At 43.2% G+C, this 27648-nt stretch overlaps 2 protein-coding genes and 1 long non-coding RNA gene across 3 annotated transcripts; 1 reads left to right on the forward strand and 2 right to left on the reverse strand.

Moving 5' to 3' along the window:
* Positions 1–332: 332 nt before the first annotated feature.
* LOC138953242 (papilin-like) lies at positions 333–20604 on the forward strand. Its single transcript, XM_070325042.1, has 6 exons — positions 333–511; positions 1537–1628; positions 5457–5617; positions 6149–6239; positions 6763–8214; positions 19026–20604. Exons 1-6 carry the CDS (start codon positions 507–509, stop codon positions 19955–19957), a joined length of 2733 nt encoding a protein of 910 aa, XP_070181143.1. The 5' UTR covers positions 333–506; the 3' UTR covers positions 19958–20604.
* On the reverse strand, positions 8657–9928 carry LOC138953771 (uncharacterized). Its single transcript, XR_011451605.1, has 2 exons — positions 9199–9928; positions 8657–9152 (listed from the first exon to the last, which is right to left on the reverse strand). It is a non-coding gene; the product is annotated as an uncharacterized lncRNA (long non-coding RNA).
* A 1515-nt stretch (positions 20605–22119) lies between the features above and the next one.
* LOC138952977 (serine-enriched protein-like) lies at positions 22120–26478 on the reverse strand. Its single transcript, XM_070324744.1, has 4 exons — positions 26043–26478; positions 24489–24703; positions 23977–24134; positions 22120–23181 (listed from the first exon to the last, which is right to left on the reverse strand). Exons 1-4 carry the CDS (start codon positions 26438–26440, stop codon positions 23167–23169), a joined length of 786 nt encoding a protein of 261 aa, XP_070180845.1. The 5' UTR covers positions 26441–26478; the 3' UTR covers positions 22120–23166.
* Between the last annotated feature and the right edge of the window lie 1170 nt (positions 26479–27648).

Here is a 27648-nt window from a genome sequence, read left to right on the forward strand (position 1 = left end):
TACGTGCATGCTCCCAGATTTACATGTTTTCTCCCATACACAAGTATTCATTCACTAAAGTTTCCAACCCCGTAAAGATGCCAGTTCAGAAGAGTGACGTCATTGGCTAGGACCTCTCGCGATCTTTCGTCTCGACCAATCAGCGCTGCAAGCAGCCTTTGCGTAGGTTGATCCTGTTTATTTCGACGTAAAACTGACTGAGTGCTTTTTCGTTGGGAACTGATGGAAGGGAGGAGAGTGTAGTGGCCCTTTTTTGTTGGGGGAGGGGGGGGGGGGGGGTCAACAAGCATAAATAAAGGAGTCAAAGCTGTGGCCAGCACAGATCGGTAGAGAGACACACCGCGTGTAACACGCACTTATTTTTTGCTGAAACAAACAACTGGGTTTTAGTGACCAAAAAGTGCTCTTTTTGTATAAATAGTAAACTGAAAACTGAGCTATAAAGCAAATTAGTTGTGACAGTTAGTTGTGACCTTGCTGTAAGATTCGCTGCTTTGAAAAGAAAAATGTGGTAAGTGCAATTTGTTTCGATTTTGTATCCGGCTTGTCTGTGTGTGTGTGTGTGTGTGTGTGTGTGTGTGTGTGTGTGTGTGTGTCTCTCTCTCTCTCTCTATCTATCTCTCTCTCTCTCTCTCTCTCTCTCTCTCTCTCTCTCTCTCTCTCTCTCTCTCTCGTCCTTTAATTCTTTCTTGCCGTCTGTTAAAAACTCTTCATTGGTGAATAATTATGTTTTTCTATGCAATTGCCTCTAATCACACTAATGATAGCCTATTTACGATATTTCTTTAATTCGCCACATACTTTTCACTCTCATGAAAAACGTCATGCAATGGAAGGTCAACCGTAACAGGTCAGAACTGAATCACTGTCGGATGAATTAGCATTCGATTAGCCCCAATAAAGGACAAAAATTCACCTACTTTTTACCTTAATTCAGTAATATCATATTTGGACTTTTTTCTTCTTTTATTTATTTCTCTTTTTATGCTTTTTAATATTTATCTTTGTTTATATTTTTTTTATTACTAAACATCATGCACGTGATTCTTTAAAGGCGGGAAAGTAGCCAACATTTCATAATATTAGGCAGGCAGGGTGTGCCGAAGAAAATTTTCCATTTTTACTGATGTAATATTTTAATGGACAATAAAGTGCTGCAATTGTTATTACACCCCCGGTATAGGGGTGTGTATAGGTTTCGCTCGATGTGTTTGTTTGTTTGTTTGTTTGTTTGTGTTCGCATATAGATCTCAAGAATGAACGGACCGATCGTCACCAAACTTGGTGAACAGGTTCTATACATTCCTGAGACGGTCCTTACAAAAATTGGGACCAGTCAAACACACGGTTAGGGAGTTATTGGTGGATTAAGATTCTACAAGGACTTATAGAGGCACATATTAATGGTCAAAGGAAAATAACCTTCTCAGTTGGTGGCAGTGAGAATGGTTATTTCCCTTTGACCAACGGGGGTGTTTTTCCTACCTCGGAGGAATTTCTTGTTGTTATTGTTATTATTATATTTTGTCTTTCCAGTTTCAACATGTACCACGTGGCTTTGGCAGTGTTCTCCTTGTGTCTGCACAATACTCTTGAAGTCACGTCACAAGCAATGGGTGGACTGCAAGGTAAGTAGCTGACACAGTTGACATTTCTTACCCTGCAAGCACAGACGGACCAAAGACACATGTCAACTTTTGGAAAGTTGTGAATGCCACCGTAAAGCGTGTATTTGACTAAACTTTCCTTTCTTTTTTGTTCTTTTTTTTTTTTTTTTTTTGGCCACGTTCGCGAAGTCTTTTTTACCGAAAATTCAGTGCTAAAGCTTCCTGCGGCGAGCTTCGTGAAGTCCACTTCGCCGAATTAATATCAGGCTTAAAGTCAAGTGGTGACAACTCATGTGCACGTTATCGATTCTCTGATAACTTGTGTATACGTGGGGACCTGAAACTTGGGTTAGAGTCAGTGGTGCACGAATGACGCGTCACGGTCATAACAGTTAGACTGTAAATTTCATGTCGAACATCAGGCCATGCATCCCACTCAGAATATCGTCAAGAGCTGTCAATGGTATGTCAAGGGGAGCAACATGTACACGTCGGGGACATCCACGATTATCTCCAACAGCTGTCACTCTCGATTGTGATTATGATTGAAATATTCAACTGCTTCTTCCTCTTCAGAATCTTTGCTGGAAAGACTGAAACATGGCTGATACGGTTAATAGCTTGCAAAAAATGATTGCACCAATTTGCCGTATGTCCATGTAAACCTTGAGCTTACCTTCGGTTATAGGCGATTTAAAGACGGCATGTTCCGCGATATGCAAGAGCAGGCCTGGCAGCCGCGATCAAAAAGATAAGTTGTAGACATCAAAACGTAAGAGTGACCCACAGTCCTTCCAAGACAGGGTTGTCTATGTGGTGGAACACACACAGACACACTCACACACACACACCGTGCACGCGCACACACACACACACACACACACACACACCGTGCACACACACACACACATACATACACACACACACACACACACACACACACACACACACACACACACACACATATGATCCGTCAGAGCTTGACAAGCCTTGTCAAAGAATGTGCACTTCTCTCTCTCTCTCTATCTCTGTCTCTGTCTCTGTCTCTCTCTCTCTCTCTCTCTCTCTCTCTCTCTCTCTCTCTCTCTCTCTCTCTCTCTCTGCGTGTGTTCTTCAGGGGGGGGGGGGGGGGGGGGGGGGGAGAGAACCCTTCGATTATGTGGACGTCTCTACAGTCATTAATTGTATATTACCAATGAATCTGCAAGACACTTGCATAGGAAGATGTGTCGTAATTTAATCGCTACCGGTAAAAATGTTGATTTGTTTTAAACTACTTTTGCACCAAGAATAAATATGCATCTTTTTTTATGACAGCTTCAACGTAAAAAACAATAACCTGTCAAAAATGATATTGAAACGGCTTTCCGCCCTTTATTCCGGTGGCAAAAACACAAGTGTGGTCCTTGTCTCTCTGTCACTGTCACACCGACGCAAAAGGTTTATCTCTTGGGGAAGACGGACCTTTTAAAGGAAGGATGTCTTTTCAAGGCTCTGACCAGCTTGGCCATGAATCCATCAAAGCTTGACGTGAACTGCTGCAAGCGCTATTGGATGTCCGCCAACTTTACTCTTTCCTCCCATCATAAAGATCACAGGAGTTAAGTTCAACCCTGCCCAACATGTTCTTTAATTTGTTTTACTAACCCCAAAACATTACCTGACCTGATTTCGGAACAACTACTGTAACTTTGGGAATCACTCTAGGCCCTTTGCCCGTAAAACAGCCCACACACATACACACTCTTCCAACTGTTCCTAAACTCAGTCCCTCGTCTATTCCCAAGCATCTTTGAATAAATACTCTTTTTACTGACAAGTATAACTAATGATATTAAACACCAAGTCGAAGACGAGGCTTATCATGTTATGCTTGTTTGAGTCAAAATATCCGACCCTATCGCCACGCTGAAAACACGATAGCATTTACATTGGTCATTGCTATCCTGACCTTGATATGGGGTTATTAACTTGCAAAATGCAAGTTTTTGCTTTTATGATGCGGCTGGTTTCTTAAGAGAGCAGACCAACTTTCTTTGCGCATGTTTATTGCGCATGCTTGTTCATTGCGCATAACACTACTTCCGGCGGCCGGACTACACAGCGGCTTCGTGCTCAACACGCCAAGTTTTAGGTTTTTCGCCTGTAAAAAAACAACCACAAAAACTAAAAACGCGGCAGAGCGAAAAAGTTCATCTTCTTTTCGTTTGTTTTTCCATTTTGACCGACTGAAGGTCCTTTAAGTGAGGTAAACACGCACGCGCTATAGTCTCACTGACAGACTGACTTGACAAAGTGGTAACCTACGACTGTCTCGCTGAAATCGGAGACTGATTTTGTTGTGTACAAGGGCATACCCTACATTGTATATATGTAAGTCTTGTTTCGTCGAGAAAAAACCCAGATTAGGGTAATTCATCATCATCTTTAGAGTTGGCAAGCCGATTGGTAAGTAAAAGTGCATGTCTTCGACCTTTCGAGAGCGAAGGAAAGACCGTCTGCTCGAGGTGAATCCGAACTACCACGTTTTTTGTAAAGATAAAGAATATTGAGCATCTTCCGTGAAAATATGGACCGATGATCGAAAAAGGGCTGTGTGAGACTATCCAATCACAACCCCCGAAGTCCTCAACGCAGGGCCGGATCTGGGGGGGGGGGGTTCCTGGGGTTCCGGACCCCCCCCCCCCCCCCCCTGGCCATCCAATGTACCTCTCAGAGAAAAAAAAATGTGGACTTTGGACCCCTGCCTTCAGTTGGAACCCCCCCCCCCCCCCCTCAAACGAACTTGGTCCGGCCCTGCAACGTGCCCATCAAAACAGCAATATTAAATCATACAGTTCTATTCCCAGCATCCTCCGCTGGTATTTTATGTTTTGTGATGGCAGCTTGTCCCTGACGACTGTTGTTACTTAAACATTCTGGGTCACATGAAACGATAAAAATGCAAATAGACCTGACCTTAAAACACCTCAAATACGCGTTCAGGAAACATGTAGGTCACCAACCGCGTTCATGGACTCATTTTAATGTGAATAACACTGACCAGTATCTTAAAAAAAAAATCTAGCACAAAGACAGACGATGGGAGTGATTCATCTTTTCTACGTTTGTCCTCATGATGCAACGATTTTAGCCACGGATTTAGGCGTAATCCAAAGCAATACCCCAAAAGGCTGGATTATCCGGCCAAAGTGAATCTGATACAATAAATACAAATCTTTCTGACAAATTTGGACAAATGGTGCTTTTATTTTAAACTTAGGATTGTCTCTGGAGAAACTTGACATGATGTGCCATACAGACGCGCGCGCACACACACACACACACACACACACACACACACACACACACACACACAGGTAGAGTGTTTGTGGTTGCTTGCATCCATAAAATGTATGACTCAGCTATTTGGTGAGTTGTTTTCCTGCGGGGTGCTTTTATTTGATCATTTGCATGACTTTGATTTAGAATTCACTTTTTCCAAGCTGCCACTGAGTCTGGAAATATACCCCCCCCCCCCAACCACGGGATGATGATGTTACAACTGTTAATCCCCAGAGCATAAACACACACGCACACACACAGTCTCTCTCTCTCTCTCTCTCTCTCTCTCTCTCTCTCTCTCTCTCTCTCTCTCTCTCTCTCTCTCTCTCTCCAATTAACTATCTTTGGGTCAGGATACAATTCATCTTTTTCTTTCTTTTTCTTCTTTTTTTGCAGCGGTGCAAAGATATCATTAGTCAACTGAAATCAGTGTTGTTGCTTATATCAGTCAATACTTATTTCAGTTGAGGAAATAGGCTTTCGAAATAGTCAAAATATTCACTTTCCTTTTTTTCTGTGTCGCAGAGTCCCTTTCATTCCCACAACCAGACCAAACGTCGCTCAATGAACACTCTCATGGACCAAAACAAAGATGCGTTCTCCAGTGTCCCAATGGATATTTACCTGGTACTTGCCTGTGCCAGGACGACATTTTCCCCTTCCTCTTCACCGCTACGCCGTGCAGGGTGAGTAATGACGTCACACGGATGGACGGTCAGTTGTGACTGTACACAGGGTGACGTCACGCTGGTGATGCGTCGTGATTTTGTAGCACCCATTTTTCCTGTCTGAAATTAATAAAATCAAAACAAACAAAAAAAGATTAAAAATTCTACCTAATATTACGTGTGTTCTCTTTATGAAGAACCCTTTTGTTACTTTTATGCAAAAGCAAACATGCTTGTAATTTCGATTCCACAGTGTCTTTTATTATTTTATCTTTTCTATTCAGGCAGATTTGAGACAGGAAGTTTTGCACATTTTATTTGCACTTATTCCTAGATACGCGTCACACGAAGGAGTAAACATTTAACGACAGGTCAATTAACAAGAACCGTCGCGATATAACCTTCGTGGTTGAAAACGACGTTAAACACCAAATAAAGAAAGAAATAATTAACAAGGAGCCGAGGGAAAGCTGTATGTTGAAGCTGTGCAAACTGTTAAATGTCAAGTATGTTTGGAGGAAGCTTATGGGCCATGTTTCTGTCTTCCAGTTCACAAATTGCCGACAGGGCGAAGTGTGTCGGATGAGGGAAGGAAAAGCCATCTGTAAGGTCGTCTACATCGACACACCGTCCATCGACGGTACGTCTTATTATTACTATTGTTGCAAAGAAAACCTTTCAGCTGTTGTTGTTGTTATTGTAATTGGTGTTTGTTTGTTTTTTCGTTTTTGTTTATTTGTTGCTGTTCTTCTTCTTCTCAGTTTAACCAAAGTAATGTTCAGGCGCTTGATCGAATTTATATTGTTCTATTCTGAATATCACACAAGTTTAACAACTGTTGTCGTCTAATTTTATTGCAAAAGACGAGATGACGAGCTGTAAAATTGCATTCACAATAATTGTTAAAAAAAAATTATATTTTTTATATAGGCCCTAATTCTGTTTCGTTGTTTAAAGGTTTATTGGTTTTGCCCTCCTGGCTAAAGGCAATTTTACAAACCTTTGACATAAAAAGCAGGAGTAAGACTTCATGTCCATGTCTTATATATTGGCCATTTGCTGTCTAACGCAATCAAAACTCCTGTGTTTTTGTTTGGTTTTGATTGGTGTGGTGTGGTTTGTTGGCTTTTTTGGTACAACGTTCTTTCTTCTCGTGCTAACAGTGTGCAACCTGCACGTGGAGCCAGGGTCCTGCACGGTGTACATTCAGCGTTACTTCTTCGACAAATCGGACGGCCACTGCAAGACCTTCACCTACAGCGGTTGCGGAGGAAACGGAAATAGTTTCGCCACCAAAGCCGAGTGCGAGAACACCTGCATCGCGTACGTTCCGCACTCAGCGACGCACGCTTTAGGCAGCTCCGAGGTGACCATTTCAGGAGGATCTGGCGGCCAAACTTCGAGTGGAACCAACGAGGCCGCCACCCCTTCCAGCCATCAGATCCAGATCTGCCAGATTCCCTTCTCGTCCGGACCTTGCTTCGCTCACTTTCCCTCGTATTTTTTCAACTCCCACAGTGGACAGTGCGAACCGTTCGTCTACGGCGGATGTGGAGGGAACGAAAACCGGTTTCAGACTCGGGAAGAATGTGAGCGGGCGTGCCGTGGTGCTACTCGCCAGTCTCATGGACCCGGATCCGGATTTGGATCGGCGCTCTTGTCCCTACCGCAGCCCCATGCTCAAAATGGCCAGCTTCCTTCTGATGACATTGAGTGCAACCTGCCCAAAGCCGTGGGAATGTGCCGGGCCTACATTCCTTCCTTCTTCTACAACACGCGTACGGGGGAATGCGAAAACTTCGTGTACGGAGGCTGCCATGGCAACGCCAACAGGTTCGAGTCCAGTGCGCAGTGCGAGCAGAAGTGCAAGTCCGGCGGCTCAGCGGCGACAGCGCCCAACCCCAACCTGCACGCGGACTGCCAACAGCCCAAGACAACAGGACGGTGCCGGGCCAACATAGAGCGCTGGTACTTTGATCAGGATAGTATGAGCTGCAAGGTGTTCTACTACGGAGGCTGCGGGGGCAGCATGAACAACTTCATGACCAAGACGGCGTGCGAGCGACGCTGTGTTCCCAAGCCCGAGCTGGCGGCGTCTTCAGCGTCACAAGCCGTGGTGTCTAGCGGCGGGATGCAGTCTTCCCCTAGTTCCGGTTCACGCCCCGCTTTCTGCTCGCTGCCCAAAGTTACGGGGCCTTGTCGGGCCAGCATGCGCAGCTTCTACTTCAACCCCGCCACGTCCACCTGTGAGATGTTCATTTACGGAGGCTGCAGCGGCAACGACAACCGCTTCCAGACCGCGGCGGAGTGCCAGTCGACGTGCCAGGCCTCGAGCAGTCCCCAGCACCAGCCTGGCGTGGACGGCACGCACGTGGAGCAGCCCGTGCAGGGTTCTATATCCATCCAGCCCCTGCACGACCTCCACAACGTGTGTCAGCAGCCCAGGCTGGCCGGCCCTTGTCACGCCAACATGCCCAGGTTTTACTACGACAACAGGACGGGCCAGTGCCAGCACTTCATTTACAAAGGATGCGGCGGGAACGGAAACAACTTCCGGTCGTACTCAGCCTGTCGGAACAGGTGTATGCATGGCAATGGCGGTCGTCGGTTCCAATAAATGATCTGCAGCTTCAAGCTGGTTAAGGATGTGTGAATCGTTAAAAAACCTAAAAGGTATGACACACAATGTTGTACAAAGACAGTGTACAGAAAATACACGATCCAAACTGTTATAAGTCAAAGGACCATCCAGTAATGCGACTTAACACACGGGCTGAGCATTAACAAAGCAAAAGCAAAGACAGAACTAACAATCTTCGCTTCGAAGAGACGTTTTCTGGTGGAATAGAAAAGCGGACATGGTGACAACTGAACAATCTGTATTTATTGTCTGATGCTTCGGAGAGTTTTTGGCCTTGTTTGACATTTGAAAATAAGTGCAAGAAATGTTTGAACCCCCCATCCCCATCCCCATATTAGATTTCAACTTGCTCCGGTGTGGGATTTTGTCTGAATTTTCAACACAGTGAACATTTAACATTCTGTGTTTTGTTCTTGGCTGCACAAATTGAAGAAGAGAGCCAAATTTATATTTGCTTTTCTGGGTTTTTTATCTTTTTTATTATTAAGGAATTGAAACAATCGAACTCAAAGACGTCCGTTTACCCTTAGCTATTTCTAAATGGGGGACACCCCGAAGCGTCCCGGTACCAAAGCGTCCCGGTACCGAAGCGTCCCGGTACCAAAGCGTCCCGGTACCGAAGCGTCCCGGTACCAAAGCGTCCCGGTACCAAAGCGTCCCGGTACCAAAGCGTCCCGGTACCAAAGCGTCCCGGTACCAAAGCGTCCCGGTACCAAAGCGTCCCGGTACCGAAGCGTCCCGGTACCAAAGCGTCCCGGTACCGAAGCGTCCCGGCAGCAAAGCGTCCCGGTACCGAAGCGTCCCACTATAACGCGTCACAGGACTTAGACTTTTTTTTTTTTAAACCTTGAATGACCTTGATTTGACCTTGACTTGACTAACCATATTTATTTTTTTTAATTTAATCTTGACCTTGATTTGACCTTGACTTCACTGATTTTTTTAATTTTGCACAGACCTTGATTTGCTTTCGGTAAAAAAAAAATCACTTTTTGTCCAACTTTTCCCCAACTTTACTTTAGATCTGTACTCACAACACACCAATTTGGAAATACTGTACCCGTGTGGACAAGTTTGGGGGAAAAGTCCGTAGGCGTCCGTTCACAAGAGGGATATGTCTGTTATAACACACGCTTTCTGGCTTCACTAAGCGTGAGCGTCGGAAAAAGTCTTTTCAGTTCTGCCTCCGACTTTTAAATTGTATCATTTGGGTTCATTTGGGTTCATTTGGGTTCCTTTGGGTAATAAAAAACGCTCGCGCTGGACCCGAGTAGGCTACTCTTCAGACTGGCTAGCTCCCCCAGTATGAAAGTGTTTGTCTTGTGCACGTTTAAGACCAAGTGATTGCTCTGTGTGAATTACAGGCATTCCCTTTGCTTTATAAATACATTGGCATGCGAGCCGAGGATGTGCGTGGTGACTGGTACCGGGACGCTTCGGCACCGGGACGCTTCGGTACCGGGACGCTTCGTGCCCTACTGCGCGGGAGCGTCCCGAAGCGTCCCGGTACCAAAGCGTCCCGGTACCCCTGTGACGCGTTATAGTGGGACGCTTCGGTACCGGGACGCTTCGGCACCGGGACGCTTCGGTACCGGGACGCTTCGGTACCGGGACGCTTCGTGATGTACCCTCTAAAAGCATCTTGTTTTACTCCTTACATTTTCTTTTGTACTGATTGGACTTAAAAGTGTCCCTTTAATGTTCTGTTACACGGTGATGGCAGGACGCGAGGCACGAGAGGGGTCACGTCTGATCTTGACAATGAAGATGGACAGCTGGTTGGTTGGACATCACTACATGTATCATCAAAACGTACATAAGGCTTGATGTATATGTCTGGGTGTTTGTGGGTGTGTGTGGGTTCTAAAATGAAGCGAATATCTGTTTTTCGAGTTGATTGTATGTGCATACTTTTGTGTGTCTACCCATGTTGCGGCGTGTCTGTGAATGACATTGTACGTGGAAGAAATGCAACCCGTTCTTTTATGAGAGACGAATAACAAAAAATATAGCAAAGGAACACTCAGTAATGACATCTGTCTGATGAAACAGGGCCACCGTTCACTCTCTCTCTCTCTCTCTCTCTCTCTCTCTCTCTCTCTCTCTCTCTCTCTCTCTCTCTCTCTCTCTCTCTCTCTCTCTCTCTCTCTCTCTCTCTCTCTCTCTCTCTCATCATCATCCTCATCTTTATTATCACGTGCTGAAGTTTTCCGACCTCCTTTTGTTGGTTAACTTTTTAACTTTTTAATTTTTAATTTTGTAATTATATAATTGTGTGTCCATGCGTCCCAAGGACAGATTGTAAGAAAAGGCGTAGCCTTAAATCTTAATCCTTGTTAAATAAAGTTCAATTCAATTAAATGTAACTGCGTCCGGTGTAGCAAAACATTGTTTGAAGGCAGCTCGTTGGTGTGTGTGTGTGTGGGTTTTTTTAATCATTCTTTTATATCCATTCTGTTCATTTCATGTTGACGCTCCTGTATTCCGTTGAAAGATGTACAGATGGGTTGCCAAAATATGCCGGTTTGAAAGCTTGAGTGTGATCTTGATTTCATTGTTCCATTGTTTTCTTCACACATAAAAATGACAAAATCATGATGCATTCTTGCCTTCATCTCACAGCGACAGTCTGCGGACTACATTTCAGACTGATTTTACGCTGGGTTCTGATGTTGACAACAGTTTGAATTCCCTTTTGTATCCTTGTGTGCAATGCCAAAATAGGGCAGTTACTGAAAGGTATTCAAACAACACGACGGTGTCGTTTTTATGCGCGTGCTGACGTTTATGTGAAGAGACGAAAGCCATCCGTTCATGCGTTTGTTCGCAGTAGAGACCTTGTGTTTGATTCCCCATGGCCAAGGGCGAGTTGAAGGTCATTGGAGTTTGGAACAACAACATATTGTGAATCTCTAAGATCGGTTTGTGTGACCTGATTAATTTTGTTTGTTCGCATGCTCGGCCATTCGCTTATTTGGTTTGCAATATTCTACGATGAAGAAATGCAAGAATGCTGCACTGGAACATGGAAAAGATGTGATTTTGTTTATGTGTGAAAATCTTGTTTAACACTAGACACGGTTAGTAATAGATGTGCCACTTATGTATAATCTTGTCATGTGCCATGCGATTTTATTTGCCTCTTATATTGCATTTTATAACTACTATTGTGACGTGTTCTTTGGTTGTTTTAGATCGAAAAGAAACAAGTCACACAGATGCTTTGCAATGTAAATGCTTTTCTTCTTATTATTTTGCTTTGCTTTTGTTTAATAATGGCACCAGATCGCACGTTCTAAACGGTATAAAACCTATTTATTTGTAATAAAACTGTTCACATTCAACAAGTTTTCATGGTAACATCTTATCTCAATTTTGTCTCTCCGTGCCATTCCGTTCTCGGACTAAGAACAGACAGAAATAGAAATATCTCTATTTTGGGCTGTCTGCTCTATCTCTCTCTCTCTCTCTCTCTCTCTCTCTCTCTCTCTCTCTCTCTCTCTCTCTCTCTCTCTCTCTCTCTCTCTCTCTCTCTCTCTCTCTCTCTCTCTCTCTCTCTCTCTCTGCCACACCGCCTTAAGCTCTTTATGTGAGACTTGGCTGTCAGCAATAAACAAAGCAGAAATAACGGGAGCGTTGTTTTTGGACTTTAACAAAGCCTTTGACCTAGTAGATCACTCACTTCTACTAAAGAAATTAAAGTGCTATTTAAAAGACGACTCCGCCTGTGCCTTTTTTGAATCGTATCTTTCAAAACGGAAACAGTATGTATCCATTAACTGTAAAAATTCGTCAAACGAGTTTTTCAGGAGTGGTGTCCCTCAAGGGTCTGTATTACTATTAGGACCTATCTTGTTCTGTATTTATATAAATGATTTACCCCTTCATGTGTCCGATGAAAAAGTTAGATGTGAGTTCTTCGCGGATGACTCTTCTGTTCACACCAGTCAAAAATCTTTGGAATCCGTCAACTCTTCTCTTCAAACAAGTGTGGATGAAATCACTGAGTGGTGCGTTTCTAATGCAATGATCATTCATCCGATTAAAACAAAGAGTATGGTGATAACCACGAGACAAAAACACCAATTAAGTCCTTTACAATTACAACTGTCAGTTGGTTCAACTCAAGTGCAGCAAGTTAGGGAACATAGATTATTGGGTGTTACCATTGATCAAGAGTTGAAATGGCAAACTCATTTGAGTAATATTTGCAAACTAGTATCAAAAAATGTATACCTGTTATCAAAATTAAGGCATTACGCAGATTCTGCAGCACTCAAAATGTTCTATTACGCCCACATAATGCCTCATATAAACTTCGCATCGACACTTTGGGATAACTGCAGTGATGTTCATTTAAAAAGACTCAATTCCCTGCATCGCCGAGCTGCAAAACTTATTCTGCATGATTTGAATAGGTCCACGGATGATAAACTAAAGCTCCTGAATTTCCTCCCCTTGAAAGATCAGTTGACGTTAAACAAGGCTGTGTTCATGTATAAAATTCTAAATGACGACTGTCCTAAATATTTGCAATCACATTTCAAACATGCCACAAAAAGATATGGGTCCCAAAAAATCATCCCTCCTATACCTCGCATAGACCTCTACAAATCGAGCTTAGCCTTCTCGGGAGCGTTTCTCTGGAACTCCTTCCCCCAACAGATAAGAAATGCAACTTCAGTGAAAATGTTTAAGAGACAGTCACGTTCACACATCATTCGTGAATGAAATGTCTTTTTCTTTCTTTATTTGGTGTTTAACGTCGTTTTCAACCACGAAGGTTATATCGCGACGAATGAAATGTCTTGTTCAATTGTTATTTTGTTAAACATTTTGTACTAGTGTTAACGGATGTGTAGCTGACCGGATCAACTTTATTCCCAAATGAAAGGTATAACTATGTCAATGTAATTTTGTAATTTTTCAGTTCTCCTTATGAAATTCCTTAAATGCACATTGTGTTGCATTCCATACAATGTATTTCTGTATTTTATATGATTGAATTTATATTTTTTATGTGCGTCTGTCTTTATGTGTTGTATAAAGGACAGGTTGGAAGAATAGGCTTTGCCTAAAACCTTTATCCTTTTGTAATAAAGTTCTGAGTCTGAGTCTCTCTCTCTCTCTCTCTCTCTCTCTCTCTCTCTCTCTCTCTCTCTCTCTCTCTCTCTCTCTCTCTCTCTCTCTCTCTCTCTCTCGTGTGTGTTTTGTGTGCTTGTCGAAGAGATGATTATTTACACACAAACACACACACACACACACCACCACCACCATCATCATCATCATCATCATCATCATCATCATCATCATCATCATCATCATCATCATCAATCATCATCCTCGTCGTCGTCGTCGTCGACATCATCATCAAACGAGCGCGAACGCACGAAGAGGGAGTAGAGTCATCTTGAACACACGGCCAGTACCGTATAACTGGCCTTGATACGGAACGATCCAAGAGGGGGGCAATCTCAGTCATCTGAAAGAGGGAAATCCAAACGCAATCCGCCTTTTTCTGAGGTTTTTTTAGCCGTAAGCACCATGTTTATCGGAGCAGGAAACTCTTCCAGAGTGAGGCCCCTTTGTTGGTTTCACTGCGGCCGCATTGTGAACAGCAGTTATGAGAAATTCGAAATGAGAAATGGCGCTTACGGCTAAAGAAAAAAAACTCAGAAAAAATCAATTCTGCGTTCTTGATAGCAGTTTCGTCAAGACTGGACTCCAGTTTTTGCTTTTCTTATTTTTCTCTATCGTCCAAGCCCATAAAATCGAACAAGGCGGATTGCGTTTGGATTTCCCTCTTTCAGATGACTGAGATTGCCCCCCCTTGGATCGTTCCGTATCAAGGCCAGTTATACGGTACTGGCCGTGTGTTCAAGATGGGAGTAGAGTCAGCCAAGGACGAAGTAACAAACCATTTCGTTGCCAAATAATTATAACGACAAAGAAATCTTAAAAAATCAACAAATTAACGAATTATTCATAGAAACACGGAAGATGGACTTCTTACGGATTATTTGATGTCGACTTGCTATATTATCCTGTCTTCAAAAATCTTCTTCATAACCTGTTTTCGGTTATTTTGGGTGTTTTTCATAACCACACCGTTCGCATACCTCTTCTCGGTTATCAAAATCGTAAGAAAAGTGACAAAACTACTGACACAACTGCAACAAATCTTTAGATTTACACAAGTTGTACCTTTCGGACCTGTAACTTCGGCAGCTACAAGCTCCTTTTTCTTTTGGCAGACGACGACATTTTGCGTTCCCAGAATGCTTCTCCAAAAGGCAAAAGAGCCCGAGTCTCGATCACCGAAACCAAAACAAACGTAGTGTCTATTATCTCCAATATAAAGAAAAGACAGAAAGAACGAAAGAAAGAACAAATGAAAGAGAGAATAAATAAATAAACAAATAAATAAAAAACAGGCGAAGAAATAAGGAAAAGGAAGAGGAACGGATATGAATATATATATGAAGTCTTATATCGCGCGCGTATCTCCAGACTCGGACTCAAGGCGCAGGGATCTATTTATGCCGTGTGAGATGGAATTTTTTACACAATACATCACGCATTCACATCGACCAGCAGATCGCAGCCATTTCGGCGCATATCCTACTTTTCACGGCCTATTATTCCAAGTCACAGGGTATTTTGGTGGACATTTTTTATCTATGACTGACTTACAATTTTGCCAGGAAAGACCCTTTTGTCAATCGTGGGATCTTTAACGTGCACACCCCAATGTAGTGTACACGAAGGGACCTCGGCTTTTCGTCTCATCCGAAGGACTAGCACTTGAACCCACCACCCAGGTTAGGAAAGGGGGGAGAAAATTGCTAACGCCCTGACCCAGGGTCGAACTCGCAACCTCTCGCTTCCGAGCGCAAGTGCGTTACCTCTCGGCCACCCAGTCCACAATGATTCTTGGGTCACACGAATTACTAGACAGTTAAGAATACTACTTCTCTGTGGCGTGTCGCAAATGACCATTTGTCAAGACATACTACGAGACACCCCAAGGCATGATGGATATTAAGCAAACATATCCTGACACCGATTGGCGTCTTCCCTCTGCTTTTCTCACACAAGTCGCTCCCGCTCAATGCCGAAGGCAGACGTTTATTCCTCTGGGCGCCGTTTGTGCTAAATAGGCTAATTATGTTTTTATTTGCTCGGTCTTTTGTCCCATGCATATTTGTCTCAGGAATGCTGTCGCCCAAGGCATAGGACTTATGATCATTATGACCAGTGCTCATCACTCCTTCCAAACGGACTGCCTAGACAAGCATGCGCAGTGTCCCGTATATCGACGCCACAAAGTCTTATTTGATTTAGGTCTAGGACCTGTTCGAACGTGATCACATCATCGCGACCAAAATACTTGTTTTGCGTTATCTTCAGAGAGATAAGAAAAGATAAGATAAATTTTCTTTTTATGACGATAACAGGATCAGCAGTTTTTACTTTTTTGCACCCAGCCCTCACCCGGTACCCAAAATAGGGAAATACATTTTCAAGAGAGAGAGGGGGAGAGAGATGCAGACAGACAGACAGACAGACAGGGAGGGGAGGTCAGGGAGAGAGATGGGGGGGGGGGGGGTTCTGTGCGTACGTGTATGTTAGTAGTGTGCGTCCTTGAGTGCATGTGCGTGTCGCGCGCTCTCTCTCTCTCTCTCTCTCTCTCTCTCTCTCTCTCTCTCTCTCTCTCTCTCTCTCTCTCTCTCTCTCTCTCTCTCGCCGAGTCTCTCTCAATCTCTCTCAAGTTACATGTTTTGTTTGTTTGTTTGTTTGCTTAACGCCCAGCCGACCGGCCACGAAGGGCCATATCAGGGCGGTAGTTACATGTTTACATTAGAGTAAATAAAGCATGTTTGTATAGCTTATTCTGTCTCCCTCGAAAAATACATTTCAATTAGATTGAATTCATTCTATACGTAGCCTGCATGAGACCTTACAATTTTAAATTTACATCGAACAGAATCGCAGTATTTGTGAGTAAATACCTACCATGCTACTATATATATATATACGTAAGGGCTGGACTTACTTAGCTTATGGACAGCGTGGAAAGATGATAAACTGTTCGGCATTGCTGTGGTGACGCCGTATGGCCTTGTGACGTCACAACAAGCGTACGCCGTTCTGGCCAATCAGAGGTGCGGACAAGCAGGGACCAATATAGGTCACTTATGGGACAAGGAAGTGATTCCTATGCTACTATTTTGAGGCCACTTGTCACATACGTCTTCCGACATAAAAAATTGTGAAACATTGTCAGAAAGCGGGAATGGTACGTTACCTGTGTGGTAATTAAGCCCCAGTTCTTTTTGAGACACATCACACGTGATAGGCATAACAAAGAAGTTGTAGGCTTTCTTATAATGATGTCTTTGTAGTTGACACGGAAATGTCTAAAGCGAGGAGCCTTTGGGAAAAGTCAAAAACATATTTACTGTGAAGAACAACATACGCTTTGCTCATCTGCACGTCAGTGTTCGCCAGTGTTGGAAGACCGCCCAAAATCCTAGGTAGGTGTTTTTTGTTTTTGTCACGTTTTTCTTAAGCAATCAATGGTGTGTGTGTGTGTGTGTGTGTGTGTGTGTGTGTGTGTGTGTGTGTGTGTGTGTGTGTGTGTGTGTGTGTGTGTGTCGGTATGTCTGTGTATCGCTTTGTGTGTGTATGCGTGTAATTGAGTTGAAGTGATTGAGTTAGTGTAGTTGTGCGAGTGTGTGCACTGACAAATAGGTGCATTCCTGCCGTATGCAAATGTGCGTGTGTCAGTGCGTGAATATACAAAAACTTATTTTTTAATAGAAATAAATAAAAAATAAAAGATTGCTACAAATTGAAATCGGCAGTTTTTCATTGGATAATATTTGATATGTTCGTTGTTCATTTGAAAAGACCAGCGTATGTAACTACGGATCCTGTTCCTTGTTTTCCAGACGTGCAATGGTCAGAATGAGTCATTTCAGCCTTGTGTTATGCCTCCTTCTGCAAATGTCTCGTGACGTCATTTCGCAAGGCCGCTTTGGTGAGTGGTTTAACGTGCACTGATTATTACACACAATTGTTTTTAAAGTTTAAAGTTCAATTTTTGTCATTTCAAATTAATTCTTCTTCTTCTTCAGCGTTCGACGGTTTGAAATTAATGACTCTTGGGAAAATTATTCTACTTGTATGCAATAGTGTAGGGGAAAGGCTCCTAATATGGACCGGCTCCTAATATGGACCACCTCCTGTTCTGACAAACTAACGGCGCTAGAGCGCTCAAAACAATTTCATTCGCTTTATTCACCCTCTCTGGATAAGTTGCACATGTCAAAACTGTTGCAGAAACACAAACCTCAAAACCGTTAGGCTTTTTCGCTTTTTTTCACTTTTGGCAGGGTTCACTCTAAATTTGCTGCCTAAAACGGACTCGTTTTTGTCCACAGCCAAAGCTTTTATCGCACAAAAATGGCTATATATGACAGCTAAGACCGTATTTGTTACATTTTGGCAGTGTTTACCCCAAGTTTCTACTGCAAACAAAAAATAATAGCAAAACCTCAAAGTATGTGTGAGTCCCCTAATATGGACCACTTTCAACAAATCGAAGAAAATAAAAGCTAAAGGCAATTTTAATTAATTCATCAAGAAGCTTGCTGAAAATAACCTATAACTAGCCTTCGAGGTTTCAAAAATATATAACAAATAGTCTTTTTTTTGTGGAAGTTGATAATTTCACTTATTTTCACTCTGTTTTTGATAAGCTTCTTCAGTTTCCTGGTGTGCTTCAAATAATGCTCTCATCAACCCGAAACAGATAAATCTAAAGCATATTTGAATTAATCTGACTTGCACACTAAGTTGTATCATGTTATTTTGAAGTATAGGGGGCTTTTTACAGTGAATCGTGAAGGCCGCTTGACTGGTCCATATTGGGCGCCCAGGCTCCTAATATGGACCATTTGTGATTTTTTCTGTATTTAATTTTTGCTGAATGTCTATCAAAGCTATTTCACTCTAATTAGGCCTAACGGTTAACCTAAGAGAAAAGGACTACCAACCACAAAATAAAACTTCTTCGCAAAAAAACAAGCTAGTCATCAGCAATAAACAAAAAGTGGTCCATATTAGGGGCCCTTCCCCTACTATTAACTTCAATTTTCATTTTAAATTTTGTACTTTCACGGAAGGACACTGTACATCCTCTGGTCGATTCAATAAAAACAGTAATATCGTTATTGATACCATCATCATCACCATTGCCTTTTTGTTGTTTACTTACACTAATATATTAGTTGAACCTGAGGTCTGAATGTCAAAGCAGGCATGTTTGATAGCGACAAATGCATAGTGACACGATGCATTCTCGTCGACTCAATAAGGTACACTAATTCGTCATGTTCCCTACCCAAGATCTGTTCCGACTTTCACATGGTAGGCTACAAGAGCATCCTTCAACATGCCTAAAATCACCAGCCTCGTTGCCTCTTGTGCAGAGTGGGGATTTTTTGTTGCTGGATTAAGTCTGTAAGTGGCACCCACGACTGATATCAATCTAAAAAATAAATGCAGCAAAGAATTCCTCTTCTCCACAGAATGTAGCCATGCTATTGATTTTTGGTGTGAGTGCAAGGGAAAGGGTGTTCTTATTCAATGTACGCGTAAAGGCCTTCACAGAGGCTGTGGCGGTAAACATGATCGTGTCCTCGGGAAGGACGTTACCTTTAGGCTACTTTTGTGTAAAGACTGAGCGTCCCTAATTATTTCTTCTTGCTGTATGTTTAGTAACAGCGTGCAACCTGCCCATGGAACCGGGCCCCTGCGATTCGTACTTCCCGCGCTTCTACTTCGACAGCAGGAGAGGTAGGTGCCGCCCCTTCACCTACGGCGGTTGCCATGGGAACGGCAACAGTTTCGCCACGGCCAAGGACTGCGAGAAGAGGTGCATCGCCAAGGACCCCAGTCCCACGGCCCGCCAGATCCACATCTGCCGCTCAGCTGTAGACCCTGGACCTTGCCTGGGGAATGACCAGCGCTTCTTTTACAATTCTACCACTGGCAAGTGCGAGAAGTTTGTCTACGGCGGATGTGCGGGCAACGAAAACCGGTTCAAGTCGGCTGAATCCTGTCAGATGCTCTGCAACGGCGTAGGAAGCTCGGCGGGCAATGAGGGGTCCAGCTCAGCTACAAGGTTACTCCCCACAGAGTCCAGTGGCAACTCTCACCTCGGGCATCCATTGATCGCCAAGACTGCGTCCGTGGCCCCGGGCAAGTTCTTGTCCAACACCAAGGACTGCAACCTGCCCAGGATCTCGGGCATGTGCCGTGCTCACTACCCTGCCTTCTTCTACAACACAGCCACCGGGGAGTGCGAGAGCTTCGTCTACGGCGGTTGCCGAGGCAACACCAACAGGTTCCAGACCAAGATGCAGTGCGAGCAGAAGTGCAAGCTCACAGCCGGAACCGCAGTCTCGGTGTGCCTAACGCCGCAGAGAGTCGGTCCGTGTCGAGGCCGCATCCCACGTTGGTTCTATGACCAAGCTTCGCGGAGCTGTATTGGTTTCTACTACGGAGGGTGCAGAGCGAATGGGAATAACTTCGCCTCGAAGGTGGCCTGTGAGCAAAAGTGTGGCTACAGCCGTCAACACGGCTACAACAACAATCAGTACAGGTCTCTTATGCAGTACTACCTTATGCAGATGTGGGGTCTCTTTTGAAGCGTTCATATATGAGACTTTCTAGGAGGAAGCGTCCCGAATTTCACAGCGATAGGACAATGAAGTAATGAAATAAAATTAAATTAAATTAAATTAAATTAAACTCTATATCAAAGACTTCAAATTAATTCCCGAAGGTTAAAGTTAACTTATCGTCCCGATGCCGATCCTTTATGGGCAACTGAACCGCAAGCCAAAGCCTGTATAATGGGCAAAGGTGCATGCAGCTATCTGTTGATTTGCCGGCTGAGGTGAGGACGATGGTCAGTTAGGCTGATTGGAGTAGGCGTGAGTTGTCTCAGTTCAGTTAGGCTGATTGGAGTAGGCGTGAGTTGTCTCAGTTCAGTTAGGCTGATTGGAGTAGGCGTGAGTTGTCTTAGTTCAGTTAGGCTGATTGGAGTAGGCGTGAGTTGTCCGGCTTAGTTCAGTTAGGCTGATTGGAGTAGACGTGAGTTGTCTTAGTTCAGTTAGGCTGATTGGAGTAGGCGTGAGTTGTCTTAGTTCAGTTAGGCTGATTGGAGTAGGCGTGAGTTGTCTTAGTTCAGTTAGGCTGATTGGAGTAGGCGTGGGTTGTCTGCCATTATTTTGTGGTCGCACTTGCCCCTTGAAGCCATCAACAGCTACACATCACACCAAGCCCGGTTTGGAGTCACCGTCGTAGGGTAAGGCTATAATGTGACTTGGCTATGATGAGACTTTATTGAAATAAGGTATGAATTTATGACAGGGTGAACTCAATACATAGCAGCCAGATGTAGTTCGCTTTTTACTGCGGCTTGTGGCCACCCGGCTTCGGTTGGGTAGGCGAAGAGGGGGAGGGAATAGAGACACAGGAATAAAGAATACCATGCCAGTTATATTTGCTGCTGTTGTCTAATCTGTTGTGGACGAAATGGAGAGACTTGAAAGACTTGTATGTCTTTGTGTGTTTGTCCACAAGTGAGTGATAGTCCAGTGACATCAAATCTTCCTCGATTAAATTTCCATCTTTTTGGAGCCTGGTCAGAAATAGCTGATCAGTAATGGACTAATCGATTTTGTTTCCAACGTTTTTTCGAACCTGGTAATTACATAAACGTAACGGGTTAATAGTCGTTTTAAAAAGAATGTGAGAGGACTTATCCGGCTCACCGTTGTCCTGAGTTCAGAATGGTTTCTTCTCTAGCCTTGTGCTGATGCGTCTCCGATCTGGTTGTGGCTGAGCCTAGCTGAACTTGACTGCAAGCCATAAATTGACAATCTCCAGAAATAACTCGGTTGGTTTTTTCTGGGCTTTGGGAGAGCTGCGCCCCTTAAAAACAGTGTGGCAAACATTGCCACCGATGAGGGAAGAATGGCATCTTGGTGGAAAAATGAACAATGACATCTTCGTGGGAAAATGAACTATGTTGTGCATTGTGTGCAGTGTCAAGTCGATATGACGCGTGTTTCTATCAAAAATATGCTCATTAAAGCTCTCTATTTATTGCAGCCATGATCGCTTGCCTCCACTGATCAGTGGCCTTGTATAGTGAAGCAATCTACAGGAGCGTGTATCAAAGCGCCGGTCGGTTAAAGTATCCTACTACAATGTAGTATTAGTGAATGAGAATTACAATGTAGTTATACTACAGTGCAAAAGAGTAGGTGAGAGTTGTGCGGAACCAATCTCCTGGCACCTGAGAGAATAACAAGCACTGAAATGATCAAGCGATTTTCATCCTTATTTGTGATAAATTCTGACCTGACCTTTGAAGCCTGATATTAATTGGGCCCAGTCGGCTTGGCAAAGTCTACTTCACAAAGCTTTGTCACTGAATTGTTGGTAAAAACACTCCCGTCTACGCGCAGGTTTTCGCCAAAATCAACTTCGGGTTCAATAAAAGGAAAGCCTTTACAAGGGAATTCTAGATGGCTAAATACACAACTTCATGGTCCATGGACCAAGCTAATGCTAAGTATTGGTGTCTGTAGTGAGCCACAGTACGATGGATTCTTTGGGACAAATGTCATGTATAGCGGCTCTATCTTTCATTATTACATTTAATAAATGTTTCTTGATGTAATATTTCCTGGGGTATTAAAGTGTCATTGTCATGATTCACACACACACACACACACACACACACACACACACACACACACACACACACACACACACACACACACACACATGAAACGGGTTCAAAAGACAAATGATATTTAACATACGTATTTTCAGCAAATACAATTTACAAAATGTGCAATCACAACATAATATCATCAAAACAATATCAAATAGCACCAACAATAATGAGATGAGACCTTCACAATAGTTGCACTTGAGCTTTCATGCCATTTTACTTTGTACAATGTCTCTGGCATTTGAAAATAGTCTTTCTTCTCGAGCAATGCTTTCAAGGTTATTAGAAGAAAGATAAGATGTGCAATGAAAAGATTTCTATGGTGTACATTATCAAAAGAAAAGCGTTGAGGGTGAAAAAGGACCATGGGTAGACAACAGTAAGACACGCACACACTCAAACACACACACACACACACACACACACACAAACACACACACACACGCACACGCACGTTAACTACAAAGACAATCCATGAAAAATGAAGTAAGCTTAACATGAATCATACAGAAATTAAACAAATATAGTTCTTTTTAACATATTCATAACATCACAGACTCACTTCGCGTAGCCTAGTTTGCCAGAACGCAAAAAAATAAGCTTATCACTGGCACAAATTGTCAATCAAGATCCACTCCAGAACAGCGTGAAAAAATGCAGAGGAAGAAAAAATCAAAAGCCACACAACCACATTCTCATACTCTGAGGTTCAAGTGAATTCAAAATTAGTTCTCGGTGAGATCGTCTTTGCGGAACAGGGGTGGGGAAAGGAAGCGATGTAAGGTGAGGGGTTGAGCACAACCAGATCACATGAGACATATGGTTGCCTCCCAGTCTGCCGCAATTCTTCACATGACATTATACAATTGCCGCAGTTCGGTATGAGGCAAATCGGAATGTGGCAAACTGGGACCAAGCAGACTGGGACACGGCGGATCGTGGGACACGGGAGAATGGGATGACATCAGGCACAGATCGACGGTGTGAGCGCTACTGGACTGGGTGTGGACGTGTCACGCTTCAACGCAAGACTGTGTCATACGCAGGGGTCTCTCGCCTTTACTTCAGTGGTGTGACTATTCCTTCATAGTCGACAGCAGTCTCGCCTCACGTCTTCAAAAACTGTAAAAGTAAACAAACATCTTGCAATGAATACACCCAGAAGTAAAGGATGTCCTTAATTGAGCCCGAAGTCGACTCCGCGAAGCTTTCGTGTTGCGAGCTTCGTTAAGTAGACTTCGCGAAGTCGACTTCGTTCAATCAATATCAGTCTTAACGGTGTTAACATCCATACCCCCACAGGAGCTCGTATATTCAAGTATGACCGTCTTCTACTGATACATTATTCGAAGAAAGTTCTGCGGGACGATGCTTCGATCGACTGGGCATTGCCAGATACTTTAATGTAAGCTCCTGTGCCATGATCATATCTTCATGTAGTATTAAGCACGTGATTATCAGACTTTTTCAGAAGGTGAGTATCGTAAAAGCAGAATACCGTTTCATAGCTTCCAAAGAGTGAGATTCTGTTTGTATTTCTTGTGGCCTACACAACAGAATAAAATTGTTGTTAATGTTTCCTATCTCTTCCAAAAAGTAGGAGGAATCCTTTGCCTTTATGGAGATTATATATGTGAAGGTCACCGGTCAGTCTGAAAACCGTCAAGCCTTTTGTTTAAGTATCTCTACCTATTTCTACAATTAAATCTGTGTCTAAGTATTACTACCCATTTCTTAGCACCTGACCACTGAATTAACTTGTAGTTGTCCCATTCTTAGCACTACACACAGCAAAAATGTAGTATTTGTTTTCCTTTTCAGAGGATAACCATTATCGATGGTATTTCCTAGTAATAACACACATTTCAAAACCTGCAAAAATGATAGTTTTGCTAATAAATAAATAGATAAACTTACCTTTCGACTAAGCTTCTCCAGACACGGCCTCCCAAGGTAAGATCTGCCTGACGTCAGCAGGAAGTGGGCGTGGCCTCGTTGCGCGCACCGTTCTACGAAGTCCCAGCATGCTGTGCGCAGATCCTGTACTTGGTATTCAGAGGCCGCGCAAAATAATCCTGCGTGGACAGGAAATAGGTTAGCTTCACTAGTAACAACAAAAGCATATAATTATATGCAAAACTGGTGAAAGCATTCCTATTAATCTTAGCAATTTGTTGCCTTTTCAAATATTGAATAGCTCTCTTTCGCTCGCATTTCAAACTTTAATTTTTTTTTTAAACTATATTATACAAAAATTGTGTAACTTGGTATCACACAGCAAACCATGTGGTATTTTCAATGTCGATTACATGTATGTCGTACAATACATTTCCCAAAACACACACACACACACACACACACGCGCGCGCGCGCGCGCGCGCGCAGGCCACATCTTGATTCAATTACAATTCTTAGCAGGGTTTACCTACCTAAGGCAGTGCTGACGTCAACCGTGACGCGTCCACAGTGCAGGAAGTCGATCAGCTGTGAGAACACTGTAGCGTCATAGTCTGCGACATCGATGTGAACTTTGCCGTCATTCAACGTGACGTCACGATTCCCAAAGTGACGCAACTTCTTCCAGCTCTTTTTTTGTGGAGCGCTGCTCGTTCTCTGTGCGTGCAGAATTCTCAGGTACATGACTCTGAAGAAAAACAAGTTACATGAAATGAGTCTACGAAACACATGGCACACAAAATGTAGAACAGAATTTCTGAGAAACAAAAGTCAGTTTTTGTCTGCTAAATGCACGAAATTGTGGGGAAAACTATTGGGTTCGTATGGGTTGTAAAAGGGTAAACACTCTTGCTTTTAGTGAGGCAAACTTTCTTCAGTGACGTGCTCCTTGTCCACGTGTTTCACACACATCCCAGAGAGAGACTAAGATATTTGTTCCTGTCCCACAGGATGATACCTATTAGGGACTAGCTTTGATGATTTGCTGACGCACCCCTCGCTACAGGCTGGCCTATAATGTCACGTAGGAAAGTTTGACTGACTGACTAAAAGCCATACAAACTCTTTTGAGTTATTTCACAGCATCGTCTTTTCTGGCAGGACAAGTAAAACAAGTCGCGTAAGGCGAAATTACAACATTTAGTCAAGCTGTCGAACTAACAGAATGAAACTGAACTCGCTGCATTTCTACAGCAAGAGCGTATACTCGGAGCATCGTCAGTCCAGCGCTCGATGCACAGGCAGTGAAATTGACAAGAAGAGCGGGGTAGTAGTTGCGCTGAGAAGGATAGCACGCTTTTCTTTATCTATATTCTTTTTAACTTTCTGAGCGTGTTTTTAATCCAAACATATCACATCTATATGTTTTTGGAATCAGGAACCCACAAGGAATAAGATGAAATTGTTTTTAAATCGATTTCGGAAATTTCATTTTAATAATAATTTTTATATTTTTAATTTTTAGAGTTTGTTTTTAGTCCGAATATAACATATTTATATGTTTTTGGAATCAGAAAATGATGAAGAATACGATGAACGTAAATTTGGATCGTTTTTTTTAAATTTTCAGATTTTTAATGACCAAAGTCATTAATTAATTTTTAAGCCACCAAGCTGAAATGCAATACCGAAGTCCGGCCTTCGTCGAAGATTGCTGGGCCAAAATTTCAATCAATTTGATTGAAAAATGAGGGTGTGACAGTGCCGCCTCAACTTTTACAAAAATCCGGATATGACGTCATCAAAGGTATTTATCGAAAAAAAGAAAAAAATGTCCGGGGATATCATACCCAGGAACTCTCATGTCAAATTTCATAAAGATCGGTCCAGTAGTTTGGTCTGAATCGCTCTACACACACAGACAGACACACACACACACACACACATACACCACAACCCTCGTCTCGATTCCCCCCTCTACGTTAAAACATTTAGTCAAAACTTGACTAAATGTAAAAACTAACAAACAAAAATACGGAGAAGCAGATAGCTCAAACGATGGCAAACATAACAAGGTAAGTGCCTACCTGCTCCTGACGGACAACAACGACTTGACGCCATACACCGGCTGCCGGGTCCTGCCCACGTGGAAGATGACGTCACACATCTCCGGCATGCTGGTGATGTAAGCCAGGCTGTCCCATAATGCCTTGGTGCTGTTGTAAAACATCACTTCCTCTCCTCCGCTCAGTGCCGGCTGTTGATGTTGTTGCTGTTGTTGGTGGCGGTGTTGTTGGTGTGAATGTTGACGGGGTGAGGGTGGACGGGGGTCATCTGAGGCGCCGGAGGAAGCCGTAGCGTTGCTATGGTTACTGCACGAGTCCCAGTCTTGTTCCATGGAGTATCCCCCTTCAGAACCTGAAAAAATGTACACATATAGGGGATTTAGTTGGTATTGAGTAGTATGTTGATCATTTCCAGTCATACTACAAAGACGTGCTTGATATTTGAGAAAACAGAGATGACATCGGAAAGATGATGTCACCTGAAAAATTGGACATACAAAGACAGACAGACACCATACTCTGCGCGTGCGCATGCGGCGTGTGTGTGTGTGTGTCTCGCTCTCTCGTTCTCAGTCTCTCTCTTCGAATTTCTCTCTCTCTCTCTCTCTCTCTCTCTCTCTCTCTCTCTCTCTCTCTCTCTCTCTCTCTCTCTCTCTCTCTCTCTCTCTCTCTCTCTCTCGTCTTTTAGTTCTTTCTTGCTGCCTCTTAAAAATTCTTCATTGGTGAATAAATATGTTTTATGCAATTGCCTCTAATCACATTAATAATAGCCTATGTAGGATTTTTCTTTAATTCGCCACACACTTTTTACTCTCATGAAAACGTCATGCAATGTACGTACGTACGTATGGTCCACTGTAACAGGTCAGAACAGCTATCTCTCTCTCTCTCTCTCTCTCTCTCTCTCTCTCTCTCTCTCTCTCTCTCTCTCTCTCTCTCTCTCTCTCACACACACACACACACACATACACAGACACACTAAAACACACACACACACGCGCGCGCGCGCGCGCACACACACATCGAGATAGTAACGTTTCTGTAGTACAAAACCGCACAGCCAACATTCCTGCTAAGAAAACTTACATACTGATAGCCTGCAGTGTGTTTGGGGGAGATCCAGAGCAAGATAAACACGCGACCTTTCTCATTTGCGTTTGTGTCGCATGCTTGGCACACACAAAGATAATTATATGATACGCGACTAGAGAGACCTGGGGTGTCAGACGGCCAGCATGGATCAGGTAGATATCTGGAGACCACATACAGTGGATCCCCCCTGTTAAGGCCTTGAAAATGGTGTGAAAACTGATCGTGTCTTAAAAAAGGAAGAAGTCTTAAAAATAATGATGGTAAATTTACAGTGTTTGTAAACAGAAAATCTGACAAATCAAGGTCTTAAAAAGGGGGAAGTCTTATATTGAGGGGTCTTAAAACCAGGGTTCCACTGTTTCACGATTCACGAGGTTTTGTTCACCTTCCCTGGCCTGTTCTGTCACAAGACACAATGCAGTATTAGGACCGAGCCTGATAAAATCTCTGGGTACTAAAGGTGAATATGTTAGGATTATTTCAAGGTGACTATCTTATTATTCCGTTTATAATTTTTGTGTGCTCTGTGCCCTGT

The sequence above is a fragment of the Littorina saxatilis genome, linkage group LG17 (assembly GCF_037325665.1).
Source record: "Littorina saxatilis isolate snail1 linkage group LG17, US_GU_Lsax_2.0, whole genome shotgun sequence".
In the NCBI taxonomy this organism is placed as follows: domain Eukaryota; kingdom Metazoa; phylum Mollusca; class Gastropoda; order Littorinimorpha; family Littorinidae; genus Littorina; species Littorina saxatilis.